This window comes from Penicillium robsamsonii, assembly GCF_028829455.1.
Source record: "Penicillium robsamsonii strain IBT 29466 chromosome Unknown utg000002l_segment0_segment0, whole genome shotgun sequence".
Taxonomy (NCBI): domain Eukaryota; kingdom Fungi; phylum Ascomycota; class Eurotiomycetes; order Eurotiales; family Aspergillaceae; genus Penicillium; species Penicillium robsamsonii.
In genome coordinates, this window is record NW_026643220.1 from 1,294,315 (window position 1) to 1,312,307 (window position 17,993).

Genomic DNA, 17,993 nt, shown 5'->3' on the forward strand with positions numbered 1-17,993 from the left:
ATCGCTCCTACTACATATACTTTTCCATTTCTCCATGGCCGTCTCTTTTTCGTGCATGTAAGGTGTTCTAGTTGCTTACAGCACTTAGTTTACAACCATGATTTTTCAAGTTAATGATCCACAATAAAGAGTCAAAACATTGTAATCCATTGTAATCCAAATGTCATAATCATCGTAGCTTTAAGATATTCCACAAAACCAATCGTGCATCCCAACTTTGTCGCAGAAGAAAAAAAAGTAGAAAGATCCGCGTATGAGAGTAATTCAAAGTTCTCCACGTACACTCTCCGTGTGCTCGGAGACCTTGTTTTGAACTTTTTCGGCAGCTTCAGTGCCTTGAGCGCGCCCGCTAGCAGCGCCAATCTTCAACTGCTCCATAACCCAGTTCAAAGTATCCATAAACCGGGTGTAGATGGTCTGTTGCGGGTTTGTGGTGCCGTACTTGAAGTACTGGGCGTTGCGCCGGGCCGCAGCTCGAAGCTCATTGATGTTCGAGCCCTGGTAGGTAGGAACGCCATAGTTGTCCAGGTATCTCTTGAGCTCGGATTGCGACCATTGGTCGAAAGTAGAGTCTTTGACTGTGCCGGTCGCCTGCGTGAGGGCAGTTGTCGCAGAGGCAAACTGTTCGCCACCGGCCTTGGAAGCTTTGGCGTAGGAGTCCTGGGCTTGCTTGATAAGCTCTTCGCGGGAGGCATCGACCTGCTCGGCCGCCTTGTGATTCACGGAAGAGAGGTATTTCCTAGGAAATGTCAGCCGGTGAGATCATGATCAACGGACGGCGATGTACTTACACCAGGTGCTCTTTATCCCAAGTATCGAAGTTGTACTGGTTCCATCCACCGGCGGCTTTGTGGGCGTTGGCGCGAACCTTAGCGGTAAGCTCATCACGCTTGCTGTTCTGAGGGATGGGGATGCCTCGGGCATCAAGGAACGCCTTCAGGCGGGAGTTAGACCAGCCATTCAACGCAGTCTCGAAAGCATCCTCAATCTTCAGCTTGGCATAATCGGTAGCGCGTGCATATTCGTTCCCGGCCTTGGTGGTAGCAGCACCATACGCTTCCTCGACAACGGAGGAGGCGCTTGCCACTTGATCAGAAAGGTAGTGACGGTTCTTCCGGGCCAGAGCAACGAGCTCATTGCGCCTCGAGCCCTGAGGTACCTTGACATTGTGCTCGTCGAGGAATTCCTTCAGCTTGGAGTCGGACCAGGCGTCGAAAAGCTGATCACTCAGGGTCTCCTTGGCAGCTTCAGCCTCAGCGGATGCAGATGCAGCAACGCTCTGGGACTGCAAGCTGATGATGCGTGAGTTGCGGCGAACAGAAGCAATGAGCTTGTCACGGTTAGTCGGCTGGGGCACCGGCCATCCACGTTGGTCGAGCCATTCCTTGAGATCCGAGTCGGACCACTCCTCATACAGCCAGTCTCCAGGGTAGGAAGCCGTTTCGCCGATCTTGGTTGCGATCTTCTCATAATTCTCACGCGCAGTCTTGATGAGAAGGTCGCGTCTGCGGGGTTGGGGGGCGGGAATGCCGTGGCGATCAAGGAATGCCTTCAACTGAGAGTCGGACCAACTATACCGGTCAGATTTCATTCACGACAGGGAGAGGTGAGCACCTTACCTATCAAAGACCCATTCTCTGGCGTGATGGAGCTCATGATTGAAGTTCTCGGCAGCTTCTCCAAGGGGCTTTTGCACTTTGTTATCCCAGTTGGTCTTGACCAAGTTCTCCAGGTCTCGACGATCGGCAGGACTGGGATGGGGGATATCTGTATGAAGTTGAGTATACGAAGCTGCTAGAAAAGACCAGTGCTACATACTGTGGTCCGAGAGCCACCGCTCAAGCTCGGTTTCATGCCATTTATTGTAGACTATTGACAATGTTAGCTTTCGAAACGAAATCTTTGTACCCAAGACAACATACTAGCTTTGCTCCACCAACTGGAAGCTGCGACTGCTTCAGTGGAAGCGAGCAAGCAGATGAGGCCAGTGGCCAAATTCAACTTCATCGTGTGTTGTGTTTGACGAAATGATAATACGGTCAAGAACTAGGAATATACTTGGAGAGAATGGGAATGGAAGATTTTAAAGAGAGCTGCAAAAGCAAGTAAGGGCCATGATTGCGCAGTGACGTAGTTGGGGAATTTGCCTTGGATGGAGTGCATGAATCATCCATTCTGTGGACCTCACCTACTAGGTCTGGATTGGTTGTCATTCTTTGTTATTAAACTAGCATATGGATAGGTCTAAATTCCAGGTTTTATTCAAAATACTCTCTCTTGCTCTACTTGTGTGAGTAGTTTCTACGAATTACTCGATACGGCTTAGCGTGCCTATTTAAATGTGTCGCAGTGACGCCGCTACATGTGTTTTGTAATTTATGTTATGTAGCCCAATTCGAAAAGCCTGAGATTTGAAATGAGTGAGAATGAGTCCTCTATTTCCAGAATACCGACGAGATTACCCTTGGGGTGGGTGTGCTCGAATGTCAGCCCGATGAGCGGGTTGCGACGGCCTGGAATATTGACGATGACTCGAAGGTTGACTTTTGCGTACCAATATAACGCTTCTGTGGCTCTGAAGAGCTGGCCGAACCACAGTCCTAGGGCTCTTCATTGTGTTACTACTATGGACAGTGAAACTCTGAATCACTGCAGGGCCTAAAATCACGCTGAGTGACCTCATTTAGAATGCCTTATTTCGAGACAAATTTTCCCCTGGTACTTTACTTTAAAATTCCTCCAGTTTACCTTCCTTTCTCTCTTCCAAACCTTCCCGATCCAACACACACCGGCAATATGGTGGAAACCTCTCGTACCCTACCGCTACCGCGGATCGGCACCCCGGCGATCCAATCTAGTCGTCGTCCAAGCTGAGGGCATCCGCGATAGATAGAAAAAGATTGCCCGGACCAATCCTATGACATTGAGACCCTCCGCACACTTAGCGATCGAGGCCAATTGACGGCGCGTTGTGACTTTGACGGCAAGAGTCTTTGGACAGCCGAGTTAGAAGAAAAGCTGGTATCTGGTGAATTAGATGTCATCGTGCATTGCCTGAAAGGTGAATAGACCGGATTATTCTTTCTCGCGCCGAATCTAGGCTGACCAAACCAGATATGCCAACCACGCTTGACACCTGTGAGCTCGCGGCAATTCCGCACGGGACGATCCCCGGGACGCACTGATCGTAAAGTCTGGCCTGCCCTATACGAGCTTAAAGGACTTCCCTGAAGAAAGCGCAATTATAGGCACTTCCTCGGCTCGGCGTTCGGCCCAACTTCGCCGTCCCTACCCCCATCTTCGCTTTAATCTCCGCGAATGTGGGGACTCGTCTGGCCAAAGTCGATAACCCAGACAGCGGGTATACGTGCATGATCATGTCTGTCGCAGGTCTTGAGCGTGTGGGCCTCAAGTATCGTATCAACCAGTAACCAGTACCTGCAATCCAAGGATGGGGGTATTTTCCATGTCGTCGGGTAGGGTGCCCCGAGCTTTGAGATTCGCAAGGGAGATATGAAAATGCAAGAACTACTGGACCAGCTGACTGATCAAAAGTCGGCTCTCGCTTGCGTTCTGGGCGGTCGCTCATGAGAACTCTTGAAGGTGGTTGTGGTGTTCCCATTGGGGTTAAGACAGAGTGGATCCAATCTGATGACTTATAGATGACGGCCATTGTTGTCAGTCTGGGTGGCTCGGAGAGCGTTGAAGATTCGCTTGAGGCGAAGCCCAAACTATCGGTGTAGCAACCGCTCTCGGAAAGGAAATGGCGGCCAGACTGGTCAAGGCTGGACAGGCAATTCTCAAGGACATTAACACCAATCGTCCATCCAAGAATTGGTTGAGTCTAGAGTTCAGATATCTTCAGTTAGATTGTCATATTAGAAGCAAAGATGGAAGAACTGGCCCTTCTATTTCTTATCCCTGATATGATCGCCATGTTCATGTTTTTGTCGATGTACATCGTCAGTATAGTTCCAATCTTGGAAGTTTGACACTAATCCTAAATAGGGATAACTAACTAGCAGAACCACTAGTTAACACCATGTATTCAAGGCATTAAGGCACCTAGGCGTCAAGGCAGAGAGGGATGCCCAACGACATACTCAAGTCTACCTATAATCTCGGTAATTCCTTTTCTTTGTTTTCGAAAATAACAAATTTCCTCTCATCTTTGTGAAGTAAAGAGCGAAATCTCCGATGTGACGTACTGTGTAATCAGCTGTTGTCACGAGCTCCCGACCCCGACCTCCTCATCTGAGCTTCATACATTGTAAAGACACAACAATGGATCCATTAACACCCTACTGCCGCGAGTTGGCATCGCCAGGCATCTTCCAAACCGTGCTATCTGTGTACTCACCCCCAGAATCAGAACCGACAGTCCCTTGTCACTAACATACCATAGCCTGATTATCCTCGGCATTCTCCTCTCATACCTCCCCCAACACATCCGCATCATCTCCCGACGAAGCTCCTTCGGCATCTCCCCATATTTCATCCTTCTAGGCGTAACATCAGGGACATCAGCCTTTGCCAATATACTGGTATTCCCATCCACCGCGCAAGATGTCGCCTGCTGCCAGGAGATCAGCGGGATCGCCTGCTTCGCAGGGCTACTGGGGGTATTCCAGGTGGCAATGCAATGGCTCTGTTTTTTTTCCATGTGAGTGGAACGATTCCCTTGGTTATTTCTGATCCTCGGTCCGACCGAACAACACCGAGCTTGTCTGACCGTATCTAGTCTTTTGCTATTCGTGATCTACTTCCCGCGCGCCACATCCCCCACGGACCCAGTGAGCATTGTCTCTTCCACCTCCGGGGGACCGACATACCGCACCGCGCTCGCCATAACGGGAATATGTCTACTGCACGCGCTCGTCACGATCATCATTTCCCTAACGTTCAAGCTGCGCCAGCCGGCTGCTGTCCAGGCGTGGGCGAACTTCCTCGGTGTCCTAGCTGCGGTGCTTGCATCGATCCAGTACTTCCCGCAAATCTACACTACCTTCCGGCTGCGCTGTGTGGGGAGCTTGAGTATTCCGATGATGTGCATCCAGACGCCGGGTAGTCTTGTTTGGGCTGGCAGTCTGGCTGCCCGCAAGGGTTGGAGCGGCTGGAGTATTTGGGGCGTGCTAGTTGTCACGGCCTGCTTGCAGGGTACCTTGTTGACGATGGCAATCTATTTTGAGTACTTTGGGTCCCACAACAAGCGGGAAGTTGGGCAGCTGGCTGGTGAAAACGAGGCACCCAATGGATCGGGTCCTGCTGGTGAGAGCGCCCAGCAAGAATCTGTGCACGAGGAGCGACCATCTGAGGAGACGCCGCTGCTTCAGAGCCAGTAATGTGCGCATGGCAGATGTGCTGTCTGCTTGCTTTTATATAGTGCTTATCTCGTAGCTTGGTAGAAACGAAATCCCATACAGGTCTAGAATGATCGGTGATCCAAAAAAAAATAAATTCTTAATAAATGCTGACATGGGCATATCGCAAGTCGAGGGGTGTCACTTGCGACAAACCGACAGATCTTTCACCCGGTCGCCTCCAAGGCATATCCTCTTCACAAGAAAACACATCTCCCTGTCATCGCGTCGTGGTATTTGGTTTGAGGCCCGTAATTTACTGGGCGCTGTAGATCAGGCGGAAGACGTCGTTGAGCACGAAGTAGCTGCCAGCACCATCGGGCTGCAGCTTGAAGCACTGGGTGTAGTTCATGGGCTTCTGCTCCTCGTCGACCTATTAAAAGAGCAAATGACATTAGCTAAGAGGACAGGAGAAATCATGGGCATCCAACATACCAGGAGGGCACCGGTAACGAGAACAACAATGCCGTCTCCGCTGGAGGGCTGAGCGTCGAAGGTGGCAATCTGGTGCTGAACCTTCTGGAAGGGCAGAGCCTATTTGAGTCGCAAAATCAGTATTGGAATATTCTTCTCATATTGACTCTCGTGGGTGAGGATTTGGGGGTTGACGAACACTGAGCTTCTCAGTGATGGCAGCGACACCCTGGACCGAGCTGGTCTCGAAGGTAAGCATAGACTGGTCACGCTATTGGTTGATAATTGTTGTCAGTCCTAATTCACATATCTCGCTTGTAACAATATCTCGAGAGCGGGGCTTACGTAGAGACCGGCCAGGCCAGCGCGGTTTCCGTCGAAGGTCTGGTAGTAGAACTGCACGAACTGCTCTGTAAAGGGTTGATCACAAGTTAGGACATGATACTTTGTGTATGATATGATAGCCATCTATTCAAGATCATCGGGAACAAGCGCATTGCGGGATCCGTGTATATGAACGAGGAAAGTACGGGTATAACATACGAGCGATAGCGTTGAAGTCTGTATAAATCGCCAAGTTTGTTAGCTAATTTCTCATCTTTGTGTTTGCATTGTTTCTTTCATCAGTCCCCATCGCATTGCGCAACATAGTCACACACTGCTGTCTGGGATCCAAACGATCAGACCCCTTTCAGGGGAGACATAGATGAGCCAAGTGTGAGAGAGAAAGACATACCAGCCATTTTGAAGAAGTTGGAGGGTTTAGAAGAAAGGAAGAAAAGGTGCGATTGTATTTGAAGGGTGCAGGAAGTTGAGCGCGAAAGGAGAAAGGTATTTGTTGATGAGGGGTTGTGGGGCAGGAAATGTTCTGCCGATGATGCCTGGCTGCCTTATGTATCGATCGTCTAAGAGCCTCCGTCTTGAGTACTGCTATCTCTATTTATACTATGGAGTAGAGGACGTTTTAAATAATCATTCATTGTATTCATTACATGTATCTTTCAGTTATCGTCCGATGCTATCCATAATCTGTACAATTACAATCATGCCCAACCTTACTCCGAATCCGACGCGAACATGTCTTCAGCTTTGGGCCGTGGCTTTCGGCGCCGTGTTTCTGGCTCCTGCTGCCCAGCTGATTGTTCGGATTTGTCAGATTGAGTTGGGTGCTGAAGTGGTTGCTGAGGTGGCTGCTGGGTGTTCTCGGTTTGGGTATCTTCATCGCCCGATGCCTTGAGCATGAACACCCCATCAACGTTCTTCAGGTCACAGATATCCATTGCAGTACCATCCTTTTCATTCATTGATTCGCCCACTGCGTGGACGAAGGTAGTAGATAGCTTGTTGTCATTCGCAGGGCGAGTAGGATCAAACTTTCCACCCCGCTCATCATCAACTGTCTTCCATCGACTCTTGCTTTTGGCAAACGCAACAGCAGCTTGCTCTGCATGGGCCTTCTCCGTCTCCTTCTGGGTCTGTAATTCAGCTTCTGTAAGCGGTGGCTTTTCAAACACTTGGGTGAAGTGCTCCTGGTTCAATTGCGTAAAACAACACCACCCTTCCCACTGGCTTAAAAGAGCGCCAACGCTGCGCTTCCACTTCTCTGCTTTCAGTCGTCCCCATTTGAGGTCCTTGTCAAGTCGGCCAAGGTGTTCAAACACCTTACGGGAGCGGAGAGCGGTTTCAAACAACTGTCGATATCGCCATGCATGGCGCACGCCACAATTGGCCGAATTCCAAAGAATATCATTTATTATGTTAAGAGCAACCAGCTTCGCGGAGGACATGTCCAATACATCTTCAGATGAGGTGGCGCTGTCTTTGTCTGTGGTCGCTATTCTGGCAGCATTCCTTTCCTGGTCACGGTTTGGGTTGGCCCCCGTGTAGGCTAGAGGGCAAAAGACGTTTCGAATAACCATGTCGACAACCTCAGACGCCCCCAACGCCACGTGATCCATGGCAAATGCTGTAACTCGCGCAACATCTCCTCGTCGAAGCTTTGCATTGGTTGTCGGAAGTCGTGCCAGAAGATGAGTAAGCTTGGCCATCTTCAGGGGGTTCAAGGAGGTAGGTTCATCGCTGTGTGTGTGGGTTCCGTCTGGAGCTGCTCCACCAAAATTCCGTCTTTCATCTTCTCCATCCGAGTGTTCTTCGTCAGATGAGTTGTAGTCTGGGTGTGAGACAAATTGGTCCAAGCGAGTAACGTTCTCAAATTTGAGGCGTTGTTTCGGGGGTAACCAGAGCGGACCGCCTTCAAAGATGATCGCCGGCTTATTGATGCTCTTTTTTTTGGGATCGGTGATAATTTGCCACAACTTCCACCGGTAGTATACACCACCAGGCGATCTTGGATCGAACAACCAGGCCCACTTTTCGTCCATCTGGACTTCTGGCCGACTCATCAACAATGCCTCAAATCCAGGACCTCTTTTCACGAGTTTCTCAATAGTCATGTGTATCTGTCTTAACACTCTTATGTCTGTCGGTAGCTGCACCTGTAACTGATGGGTTGGGCCATTTCTACCAACGCTTGATCCATACGAGCTTGGGGGTGCGAATCCCCCGCGATGTGACCCTGGTGGTGGAGCACGATTCAAGCTTGTGCCGGAACTCGGTGGAATAGGCGTTGCGCCAAACGGAAGAGAGGTAGTAGTCGATGGGAGGCTAATGGGCAAAGGCACGTTTGGATTGATCGCAGTAGAGGAAAGATGTCGACAGAGGGTCAGGTAGTACCCCCAGCCAAGGTACTTGTTCTGCAGGGTGCTCACAGCTGAGTCGATATTAGAGGCAGCTGAGTCGCTTGCGAGGGTGACGAGAGCAGAAGAGGACTCCCGGTGGGTTGGCAATTGTCCGGGTGGCGGGATAATCTTAATATTGTCCACACTCAGGGTCGAGGGGATCAATGCCTTGACCACTGACAGAGATGTCCCGGGAGGAAGTGATGCGAGATACAACGTGGGTTTGGGAGCTGCCCTCTCCTCTTCATCAAGTGCCCTGTCGGCTTCAGGTGAAGTAAGCATGTTTTCAAACTTGTGGTCGCGACGGGAGGGGGGGGAAGTTTTCGTGGGAACGTTTTTGTGAAAGTGAGGGCGGCGGGGGGACTAAGGGTCCATGGCCACTACCTCGTGAAGAGGAAGCTGCGAAATGACGCTTGGGAGGACCACCCCTGCGACTAGATGTGTTCCATCCTCCATCCAATGACTGCGGTACAACTGGATCCTCGTCTTCGAATGATTTGACAAACTCTTCGTAGACTGCAGCTGTCTCTGCTTTTTCCCGGGCGCGTTTGGCCTCCGCTTCGGCTTTTTGACGCTCAAAAAGTGATTTCTTTGGAAGCGCGGAGAGTTTCGCCGAGACGTCGGGGAAGCTCTTCCCCTTCGACTCGTCCGGCATGATTAAATCAGCTGTAACTGCTGCAGCAGTTGCCAGACTTAAACGCAAGCAGGATAAAGGAAACCGATGAAAGCCCAAAGAGGTAGCAGTTCTGGATGAGTTGAGAGAGTAAACTAAACCTCTTGATCACTACACGGCTTAATTCCCATTATGTAGGCGGTCGGGCTTTATCCAATCAGCGGATGTTTAATTCTAGCACGTGGATGGCAGTATTCTAGCTCCTAGAAGTAGCAGGCGGTGAGACGATACCCACCGTTGATGGTTGGTATCCCGATAGAAGGTTTGCATTTTGGCCGGTTTACATAGAGTGAAGGGTAGGAAGAGAACGAAGAACCGGTGTGTTTATTCTAGGAAAAGCAGGGTATATATACTCGGGTGTCTGACAAATTGCTCAGTCTGCAAGCAACATTCTGCAAGCAACATTGAAACAATGAGAGATGCCATTATTCAATGTCAAACATCAGATATGGTGCCTCCAAGCCCCATACCAAGATCCTTGGCTCTTTGTTACGGTCTAGCGGCGAAACAAATTTTCTCACATCCAACAATAATATCACGAGGTTGCTTCATATCCTTAGAAAGACTTGGATACTTCCTTAAAGATAGGTTAATACTTATATGGTGGCTCGTTTTAATGCCGGCTGCTGAGAAAAGAGTATCTTTCTGGGCGTCTTTTTATATGTCTAACAATATCATGATAGGCAGACTGTACCAGATGAAAGTGTATACTTGGTAGTCATGTGACTTCATGATCTGCCGGGATCCACTTGACACTCCCGTCCTTTCTCCCATCCAATCAAATCCCAAGATCTGTACATCACCTACGTCATAAAGAGAACAGCACCTGAAATTGCTGTACCCGATCTACTCATACCCATAGTATCAGCATTGGTGGTCCGTGGGATGCAAAACTAATTAATATAGAAATTTGATGAATAGGTCCCACAAGACAAGGTAAAGAAGCAGCAGGGACCTTGAACCGACTTATTGAGTGCCCACTGGCGGCCAAGATGCACTTGCCAACAATATTTTGTCTCAGCTACTTGACAATGTATGCATTTACCAAATATATATCCATGTGAAGACCTGCTTGGTTCTGCCTTGTATGTTCAAAACTTAACGTCCATTCTTTGGTTAATATGATTGCCATACTAACAACTTTACAGTAAAGACCCAAATGTCCGAAGCTCTCGCCTCGGCAGACTCAAAGCGAGAAGACCAGCCAGAGAAAAGGCTTATCGAGACCCAATATCGGGGTAAAACTTTCCCCTTTGAGATGAAGAAATGAGACAATTGGCACTACGTTGTGACTAGGACTGTATGAGGGGCAATCTCACTGTGACAACACCTTCGAGGGTCTAGGGAATGGATTGGAAGCCACTCATACTGTTCCCATTTCTTTCGGGGCATTCGATCCCGACAGTGAAGTATGATGGTCCTTCTATTTATGATATATCGGGGCTTTAGCTAATACCAAAAAGAGCACTGTTTCAGCTGCAGCCGAAGGTGGAATATCCTTGCGACACTTTTCGTCATATCGGACCCTCTAGAGTCGACGAGCCGGAAAATGGCCATTATGTATTACTTTTGGGGGGGGCATACATGGTATTGCAAATAAACCCGAGATTCGGTTGCCTTGATTTTCATTTGATGCCGAAAAATAAATCATATAACCCTCGTGTTTTCCAAGATCACGCTTGTTCTTGTAAACGCTAGATATCAGTTATTATCATTGTCGGACACACCCCCGAGATATGTATCCACCCATTCCTTTGCGCGATTATGATTTAGGAGCTTCGGGATCGCCCTCAGCCACCAACTTTCCAACAACCAGGTACTTCTCCAAGAATCGGTCTTCCCACGACTGTAGGTTCTCCAGCTGCTCGGCGTCCAAGTCCTTCAGATCATCCAAGGGCGCCGAGAGGTCCTTGGTCAGCATCTCCTCATCAAAGCTCTGGCAAGCCAAGCCGCGTGAGGCGTCCCGGCCAGCGAAGTTCTCGTAAGGTCCACCCTGTACCAATTGTATTGTCAGCTTCAGCTGCAGCGGCGCTGCCTGGGTGGCCACAAATTCCAAACACATACCGGCCCATAGAAATTCCTGCCAGGAGAGACATCAAAGACGCGTCCGCGGACGGAGAGGTAAACGGGGCGGCCTTCCTCGCCGTTGAACTCAATGAGAGTTTTGGGAATGTAAGTCTTGAAGACGGTTGGTGGTGGTCCACGGGGGAGAACGATTGGCGCCTTGGGGCGGAAGTGCCAGTACACCAAGACTCCGAAGAGGGAGACTAGGATCAGGTTGATTGGTGAGGCGATAGACATCCTGTTAGGCAGCGAGCGGTTAGTTAGGTTGTCTCATTTTCCGTGGCGCATCGAGAGATCTGAGGGACACAAACACTTCAGCCTGTGGCACGGAATTATCTACAGTTTCCAGATTAGCGACAGGTGTTCAGACTAATAACGGAAGACACATACCCATTGTGGTAAATATTGGATTTGGAGACAGATAGAACGGTTAGAAGTCCGGAAGCTCGGGATGACATCGACATCCCCGCTCCACGTGATTGGACCTTATATTGACATTCTCTTTCATTTGGATTTGCATCCACAGGTTATATTTAGGAAATATCTACATTCTCATGCGAATTGATTGGCCAGGTGCCCGGACTTCAGATTTAAAACGTAAAACGCCCGAGAGTCCTGAAATGTTTCAAAAGCTCTCTCCACAGGACTATCGCCCCCATTTTAATCTGCCCACTTCCTTTAGCGGATGCCATGTCATTTCATGTTATTTCCAAGATTGACTTCTAGTTTCTTTGCTTTCTCTGCTGAGGTGTTCAATTCAGATTTGTCTATATAATTGTCGCGCTCGTCTGCCTCATATTCCATAGGCTTCCGTGTTAGGCTGTGCATCGTGGCCTAGAAGATAGAGCCCCTTCCATTTTTTTGCGATCCTTTACCACTTTTCATTCCCTTTCATTGTTTCTCTTGTGATTTAAACTTATCTATCACTTTGTGTGAGCTCTGCCTTTTGCTTTCCGATCAAAACCAGCCCGATATCACGTTTAGAGCGTGAGAAAATCGATATGTGGTCTAAACGGCCGTTCCACAAGCCCAAGCGGCCTTCGATCAGCGGCCCCATATTGAACAACAATCTACCTACCACATCAGACCCTGTGCATGATTTGGTCGCAAAAAAGTTGCCCCCTCTGCCTGAGTAAGTTTTGTGTTTTTTACCTCTTAAATTTCACAAATCTAATGGAAACTAGCGATTTGCATTCGTCGCTACAACAGGATTCCGTCCCGCGTGATGATATCAATAGAAGACACTCAGATGTCTCGCCTGCTGTTTCGCCGATTCTTGAAGCTCATAGGCGGGAAAGCCAAAGTAGTTTCTGTGTCTCGCCCATCGGCGACGGAGACCAATTCCCTCGTTATACGCGACAGGAGACTCGGGCATCATCATCGCCAACTCATATTCCCAAGGCAGACGATGTTGACACACCTTCTCATTCCCGAGTTCAGCCTGTTCAACCAATCCAGCCTGTTCAGCCAGTCCAGAATTATCAGGAACCTACGCGATTCATCTCTGGAAAATCGACGCACTTGGATAACTTTTCTGGCGAACCGACCTCGAATGATGCGGGTAGAGTTAGCCAGATGTATCCCCGCAACACCTCCTTCAATAAATCCCCTGGAGCTCATGCGTCCAACCTGCTAAACTGGGGCCAGGGTTTCAATCCCAAGAAGACCCTCAATGCAGCTCGAAACCGGATCAGCAGTTTCTCGAAGAATGAAGATCTTTCGCAAAAGGAACCGAGAAGTAGATCCTCGCCACGAGTGTTCCCAGTGGACGAGCATTCCAGCAAACGCTATGGCAACGGTGGGCTAAACGCGAGTTCCCCGCTAGATAACTTTGGCTTCGCTCCTACAACTGTAACCACTATCACCGCCGGTGGTCCAGTATATTTTCCCCGGAGACCGGCAACAGAGAGCGCTCCAATTCGCCTACACGAGGAGACCAAACCGATATTCAAGTTCGACGATGATCTCAGCAACATGATGCTCACGAGCAATGAGCCCAGAAGCCGTTTCAGCGCAACTACATACACAGCCACCGAACCCGGTAGTCAGGATGCAAGCCCACGGGGGAGTATGCAGCTTCAAAGCCGGTCTACAGACGACGTATCCACATCCTCTATCATGTCCCGACGCCGCCCAATCCCAATGAACGACCCCATTTCGAAGAAACAGCCTGCCTCAACCAAACCCATCCGAAAGCCCATTCCATCCCAGGTCGCACAGCAGGTCGGTCAGGTGCCAGTGCAGTCGCCTTCGCCTCCACCTCTACCCGAGGTACCACTCGATGCGCAGGGCCGTGTTAAAGCGATGGAGACCAAGCGGGACGACCTTGAACAGCGCAGACTTAATTTGGAGGCCTTGATCGTTGACTTGAGCAAGGTCATTCAGCCTACCTCGGCTGCGTATGACCTGGCTGCTAAAGCCGAGGCCCAAAAGAGCATCAAGGCCATAGAAAACGAGATTGATGATATCAAGAAAGAATCGCACGATCTTGGTCTGAAGATTTCTCGAGCGTGGCGTCGACTGGACGAGCAGGAGAATTCTGGTGATGGCAATAATCTCTGGGTCAAGCGAGTCACGAGTTAGTGGCTGTTGAATTGTGATCTGATCTCTGCGCAGCTGACCATGATTTCATTTCTGATGATACTGTGGAGTTGTTAGCGTCCTGTTTTGATTCCTGTTTTGATTCCTACTTTTTTACCGGGGCAGTTTTCTTGTTCTTTTTCCGATATTGGGCCATGGTGGTTGTGTTTTGAGCGTTTGATTCCCCTGCATGGCAGGATGATACCCACTTTATTCGGAATTTGCCCAGGATGTGGCGGTTTATGTTGATGTATTTTGGTCCAGTTAATGTCATTATTGTTTAACAAAATCGATTTCTAGGAAACTCGTATGTGTGAAAATGCGATGAAGCGCGAAATAGGTATTGGTGGCTAAAGATATACAGAGGGCCCATAGTGAACTATGAGCGTAGTGATGCTAGCGCGATCACACATTCGAAGCCAGCCCACCCTCCGCTTTCTCATTGAACATGGCTCGTGTAGGTCGTGAATATGGATTCAAGAAAACCCGATGTCAAGGCTCGTGGTGGGGATTGTTGGCAAATGACCCGTCGAGGGGTATTCGATCCGTTTATTTCTTGCCGGACTTCTTGATGCCTTGCTGGCCGGTGTTGAGAGGACCCTTCTTGCCCTTGGCAGCGTCCTGCATGTCCTTGCGAGCCTTGGCGTCTAAAGAAAGTTATCAGTTAGTGACTCTTTGAAGAGGGTGATCAAGAAGTCATACCAGCCCTGAGCTTGGCCTGGTGAGCGATCTCATCCTCATCGAGCTCCTTCTTCTCCTTCTTAGCAGCCTTCAAGGGCTTGGCCTTGCCACCTGTAGATCATGAAATATTAGTGAACAGGATTCAAAAGATACTAGAAAGTGAAATAATACGAACCTTCTCTGCCGATACCACCCATTTTGTCTTAATAAAATAAACTGGGAGAGAGGGTTGAAAAAGAGTTATAATGGCGGGGTGTTTCAACGGCGTTGGCGATGAGAAAAAAAAGATACATTGAGGGGTGCTTAGCCACACCCTCTGTGGCCTACTGGGGCGCAGTCCGGGCTATTTTCGTAAAAATTACCATGTAGTATATTGGGTATTGTATCATTTCAAGCACAATACAAATGTATTAGCTACGGACATCTGACTAACTGCTATGTAAAATCAGAGGTAGGTATTTAGAATACTTAGGCGCTAGGCTATAAACAGCTAGTGGTGTCCTTCCAAAAAATAAAGTGATCGGATCCCAGCACAGACAAGGTAGCCCGCAAAATCCACCCCACCGCCTACTACAACCGTACTAGCGCGAGTTCTGCCCTATCTCGACCATCGATTCGCCATGGCTCAATTCATCTCTTGCTGTCATCGGTATCTTATGCACACGTGCTTTTATCTACCCTGTTTCTTCGGCAAGCTATGCGCCTGAGATTTTAATCACTTTTGCAAGGCTTTGGTGTGAAGGCAGGCCTCCTACAGCCGGTTGGACTTTCACAAACCCTTTGAGAAGACTTATTGTCGCTGGAGCTTTTGCTAACTGAGCTTTATTGCTGAAGCTTCTTCCAAAGGCCGAGTGAAGTGACCCAAGAGAAAAGAAAATATTGTCTACACGCCTTGTTTGGATCTGTCGAAACCCGCAGAGATGTCGCATCCCAGGTCGAGGTCCCCATCAGTCCCCTCTGAGGGTGAGATCGTCGAATCAGGCCCAGAGACGAAGGCAACTGCGTCAAAAATTCCTCTTAATGGCACCAGCGTTGACCGTCCCACCAGAGCTAGCCCATCCTCTGCGCCCAGATCTCCCGAGTCGTTGAAAGGCACTCGATCGCCGCCCCGGCAGAGGTCGCGGACCAGGTCCCTATCGAGATCCCGCTCTCGCTCCCCGTACAGAGAGAACAAGACCCTAAAGCGCAGTTACGACGATCCCGAGTCCTATGATGGTGGCTACGACCGGCGACCCCGCCAGGAGCCTTCGCGACGTTACAGGTCTAGGTATGACGAAAGACGCCGTGACAGACCCGCTCCCAACCGGCGCCCGAACTCATACTACGACTATGATCGCGAAGACGCTCATGGAGAAGCCCTACGATACAGTGATGATTATGACCGATATGACCGACACAAGGACAAGCGGCAACGCACCCGTAGCCGCAGCCGATCCCCTTACCGTGAATCGAGAAAACCCAAGCAGTATTCAGGCGATGAACTTGATTCAAACGTGGTTAATCCCAGGTCTTCAGCGGATACCGGAAGGCGCTTGCCCACTGAACAGTTGGTGAGGGAACGAGGAAAGGCTCCGGTCGTCTCTCAGGACTTGAAGCTTGGTACTGAAAAACAAAAGAACCAGGTGCAGGCTTCTTCTAATCTTCAAGCACATGTGGCTGACGAGTATGTTTATTCTATTATTGACGAGGAAGAACGTTTGACTAACATCCGTCCCAGGGAAACCACCCCTAACCCGGAGATTGCGCAAGAGCCAGAGCTCGCTGAGCCCATTAACGAAGCTGATGCACTTGAAGCTCGCCGGAAACGCCGTGAAGCCATTCGGGCGAAACACCGGAGCCAAGCGACGCCACTACATCTCAAAGCACTAAACGTCGGTGACGTTGAAACGGATTCATCCACGCCTGGCACTGAGCCAAGTAGCGCGAAGGAAGCATCTGGTGGGTTTCTCTCGGACGAGCTTGCCTTGATATCAGCGAAACTGACACCTGTGAACTCGATAGATTCTCCACGAGCATCTCCCTTTGAACAACCCGGGGAGGCATTCCCTGGTTTTAGTGTTGGAAAAGATATGGACGTGGTCAACGCCAATGCACCTCTTGTCGGTACTGATAAGGATGATCCCTCTGCTGCTGATTATGATCCAACTCTTGATATGAAGGAAGAAAGACAAAAGCATGCGAATGTACAGAATGCAAAGGACGACGTTTCCTCTGCTGCATACGATGAAACCAAGACTAGCAAGCAGGACATCCTCCTCCCTGATGCTCCCCCTGCGCCAGCGCCAAAGGCAGAGGTACTCGATATGTTTGCAGACGACGACGATGACATGTTCGCAGAGGAAGCGCCTGACGCCAAGCCGGCTCATGCTTCGGCCACGGCTGTACCCCAGGGCAAAGAACTGGACATCAGCATGATGGACAACTGGGACGATTCGGAAGGTTATTACGCTGTTCGACTCGGAGAGCTGATCAACGGACGATACCATGTCCACCAGAACCTTGGCAAGGGAATGTTCTCGTCTGTCGTCCGTGCTACTGACACCCAGACAGGTGGTCTGGTTGCCGTCAAGATAATTCGCCAGAACGCCATCATGCGCAAGGCCGGTATGAAGGAGATTGGCATCCTAGAGCAACTACAGGAAGCCGACCCGCAACATAAAATGCACACCATCAAGTTCGACCGATACTTCGATCACAAGGGTCACCTGTGCATGGTGTTTGAGAACCTCAGCATGGATCTGCGTGAGGTCCTGAAAAAGTTCGGTAGGGACGTTGGCTTGAACCTACGCGCAGTTCGGGCCTACGGCCAACAGATTTTCCTTGGGCTATGTCTCCTCCGCAAGTGTAACATCCTGCATGCAGATCTCAAACCGGATAATCTTCTTGTGAATGAGCAACGCAACATTCTGAAAATTTGTGACCTGGGTTCGGCGTCGCCGGTCTCTGACAATGAGATTACGCCATACCTCGTCAGTCGTTTCTACCGTGCCCCGGAAATCATCCTGGGTATCCCTTACGACTTCGCCATCGATGTCTGGTCCATTGGTTGTACCCTCTTTGAGCTGTACACAGGCAAAATCCTCTTCACCGGCCGAGACAACAACCAGATGCTTCGCTCCATCATGGAGTGCCGGGGCAAGTACCCGCCGAAGCTTCTTCGCCGCGGAACCCTGGCACCTCATCATTTTGATGAAATGCTCAACTTCCACAGCGTCGAACAAGATAAGATCACCGGCCGCCTCCACACCAAGATCGTGGACTTCAAGAAACCGACGCGCGATTTAAAGACTCGCCTCATGGCCCAAGGAACACGTGGGATGCCGGATTCCGAGGTCAAAGAGCTGACAATGTTCTTGGACCTACTCGACCGATGCTTGAGTCTTAACCCCGAGAAACGGATCACGCCGGCTGAGGCTTTGAAGCACCCGTTCCTGGCGCCTAGAGTGTAACTCAGTTTACCAGATGAAAGGACTTTTACTGCAT

At 49.8% G+C, this 17,993-nt stretch overlaps 9 protein-coding genes across 9 annotated transcripts; 4 read left to right on the forward strand and 5 right to left on the reverse strand.

Annotated features, from left to right (window-relative positions):
• Positions 1 to 264: 264 nt before the first annotated feature.
• Positions 265 to 2,007, reverse strand: ish1 (double-strand break repair enhancer MSC1; the record flags this gene model as incomplete). Its single annotated transcript, XM_057228022.1, has 5 exons — positions 265 to 739; positions 792 to 1,571; positions 1,620 to 1,767; positions 1,819 to 1,869; positions 1,923 to 2,007. The coding sequence occupies 5 exons, from the start codon at positions 2,005 to 2,007 to the stop codon at positions 265 to 267; spliced, it is 1,539 nt and encodes a 512-aa protein (XP_057087363.1).
• A 789-nt stretch (positions 2,008 to 2,796) lies between these two features.
• On the forward strand, positions 2,797 to 3,431 carry N7447_003748 (uncharacterized protein; the record flags this gene model as incomplete). Its single annotated transcript, XM_057228023.1, has 4 exons — positions 2,797 to 2,863; positions 2,900 to 3,045; positions 3,115 to 3,192; positions 3,249 to 3,431. 4 exons carry the CDS (start codon positions 2,797 to 2,799, stop codon positions 3,429 to 3,431), a joined length of 474 nt encoding a protein of 157 aa, XP_057087364.1.
• Positions 3,432 to 4,284: 853 nt separating this feature from the next.
• On the forward strand, positions 4,285 to 5,342 carry N7447_003749 (PQ-loop repeat-containing protein; the record flags this gene model as incomplete). Its single annotated transcript, XM_057228024.1, has 3 exons — positions 4,285 to 4,352; positions 4,406 to 4,663; positions 4,742 to 5,342. 3 exons carry the CDS (start codon positions 4,285 to 4,287, stop codon positions 5,340 to 5,342), a joined length of 927 nt encoding a protein of 308 aa, XP_057087365.1.
• Positions 5,343 to 5,616: 274 nt separating this feature from the next.
• N7447_003750 (nuclear transport factor 2 family protein) lies at positions 5,617 to 6,517 on the reverse strand (the record flags this gene model as incomplete). The annotated part of the gene is made up of 6 exons (XM_057228025.1): positions 5,617 to 5,733; positions 5,796 to 5,894; positions 5,974 to 6,045; positions 6,120 to 6,184; positions 6,318 to 6,335; positions 6,511 to 6,517. The coding sequence occupies 6 exons, from the start codon at positions 6,515 to 6,517 to the stop codon at positions 5,617 to 5,619; spliced, it is 378 nt and encodes a 125-aa protein (XP_057087366.1).
• Positions 6,518 to 6,829: 312 nt separating this feature from the next.
• Positions 6,830 to 9,167, reverse strand: N7447_003751 (SWAP/Surp domain-containing protein; the record flags this gene model as incomplete). The annotated part of the gene is made up of 2 exons (XM_057228026.1): positions 6,830 to 8,768; positions 8,818 to 9,167. The coding sequence occupies 2 exons, from the start codon at positions 9,165 to 9,167 to the stop codon at positions 6,830 to 6,832; spliced, it is 2,289 nt and encodes a 762-aa protein (XP_057087367.1).
• Positions 9,168 to 10,947: 1,780 nt separating this feature from the next.
• On the reverse strand, positions 10,948 to 11,643 carry N7447_003752 (cytochrome b5-like heme/steroid binding domain-containing protein; the record flags this gene model as incomplete). Its single annotated transcript, XM_057228027.1, has 4 exons — positions 10,948 to 11,178; positions 11,250 to 11,487; positions 11,561 to 11,585; positions 11,640 to 11,643. The coding sequence occupies 4 exons, from the start codon at positions 11,641 to 11,643 to the stop codon at positions 10,948 to 10,950; spliced, it is 498 nt and encodes a 165-aa protein (XP_057087368.1).
• Positions 11,644 to 12,250: 607 nt separating this feature from the next.
• On the forward strand, positions 12,251 to 13,832 carry N7447_003753 (uncharacterized protein; the record flags this gene model as incomplete). Its single annotated transcript, XM_057228028.1, has 2 exons — positions 12,251 to 12,381; positions 12,434 to 13,832. The coding sequence occupies 2 exons, from the start codon at positions 12,251 to 12,253 to the stop codon at positions 13,830 to 13,832; spliced, it is 1,530 nt and encodes a 509-aa protein (XP_057087369.1).
• Positions 13,833 to 14,378: 546 nt separating this feature from the next.
• N7447_003754 (translation machinery-associated protein 7) lies at positions 14,379 to 14,707 on the reverse strand (the record flags this gene model as incomplete). The annotated part of the gene is made up of 3 exons (XM_057228029.1): positions 14,379 to 14,476; positions 14,532 to 14,621; positions 14,686 to 14,707. The coding sequence occupies 3 exons, from the start codon at positions 14,705 to 14,707 to the stop codon at positions 14,379 to 14,381; spliced, it is 210 nt and encodes a 69-aa protein (XP_057087370.1).
• A 723-nt stretch (positions 14,708 to 15,430) lies between these two features.
• N7447_003755 (putative serine/threonine protein kinase (Prp4)) lies at positions 15,431 to 17,959 on the forward strand (the record flags this gene model as incomplete). Its single annotated transcript, XM_057228030.1, has 1 exon — positions 15,431 to 17,959. The coding sequence occupies one exon, from the start codon at positions 15,431 to 15,433 to the stop codon at positions 17,957 to 17,959; it is 2,529 nt and encodes an 842-aa protein (XP_057087371.1).
• Positions 17,960 to 17,993: the final 34 nt, after the last annotated feature.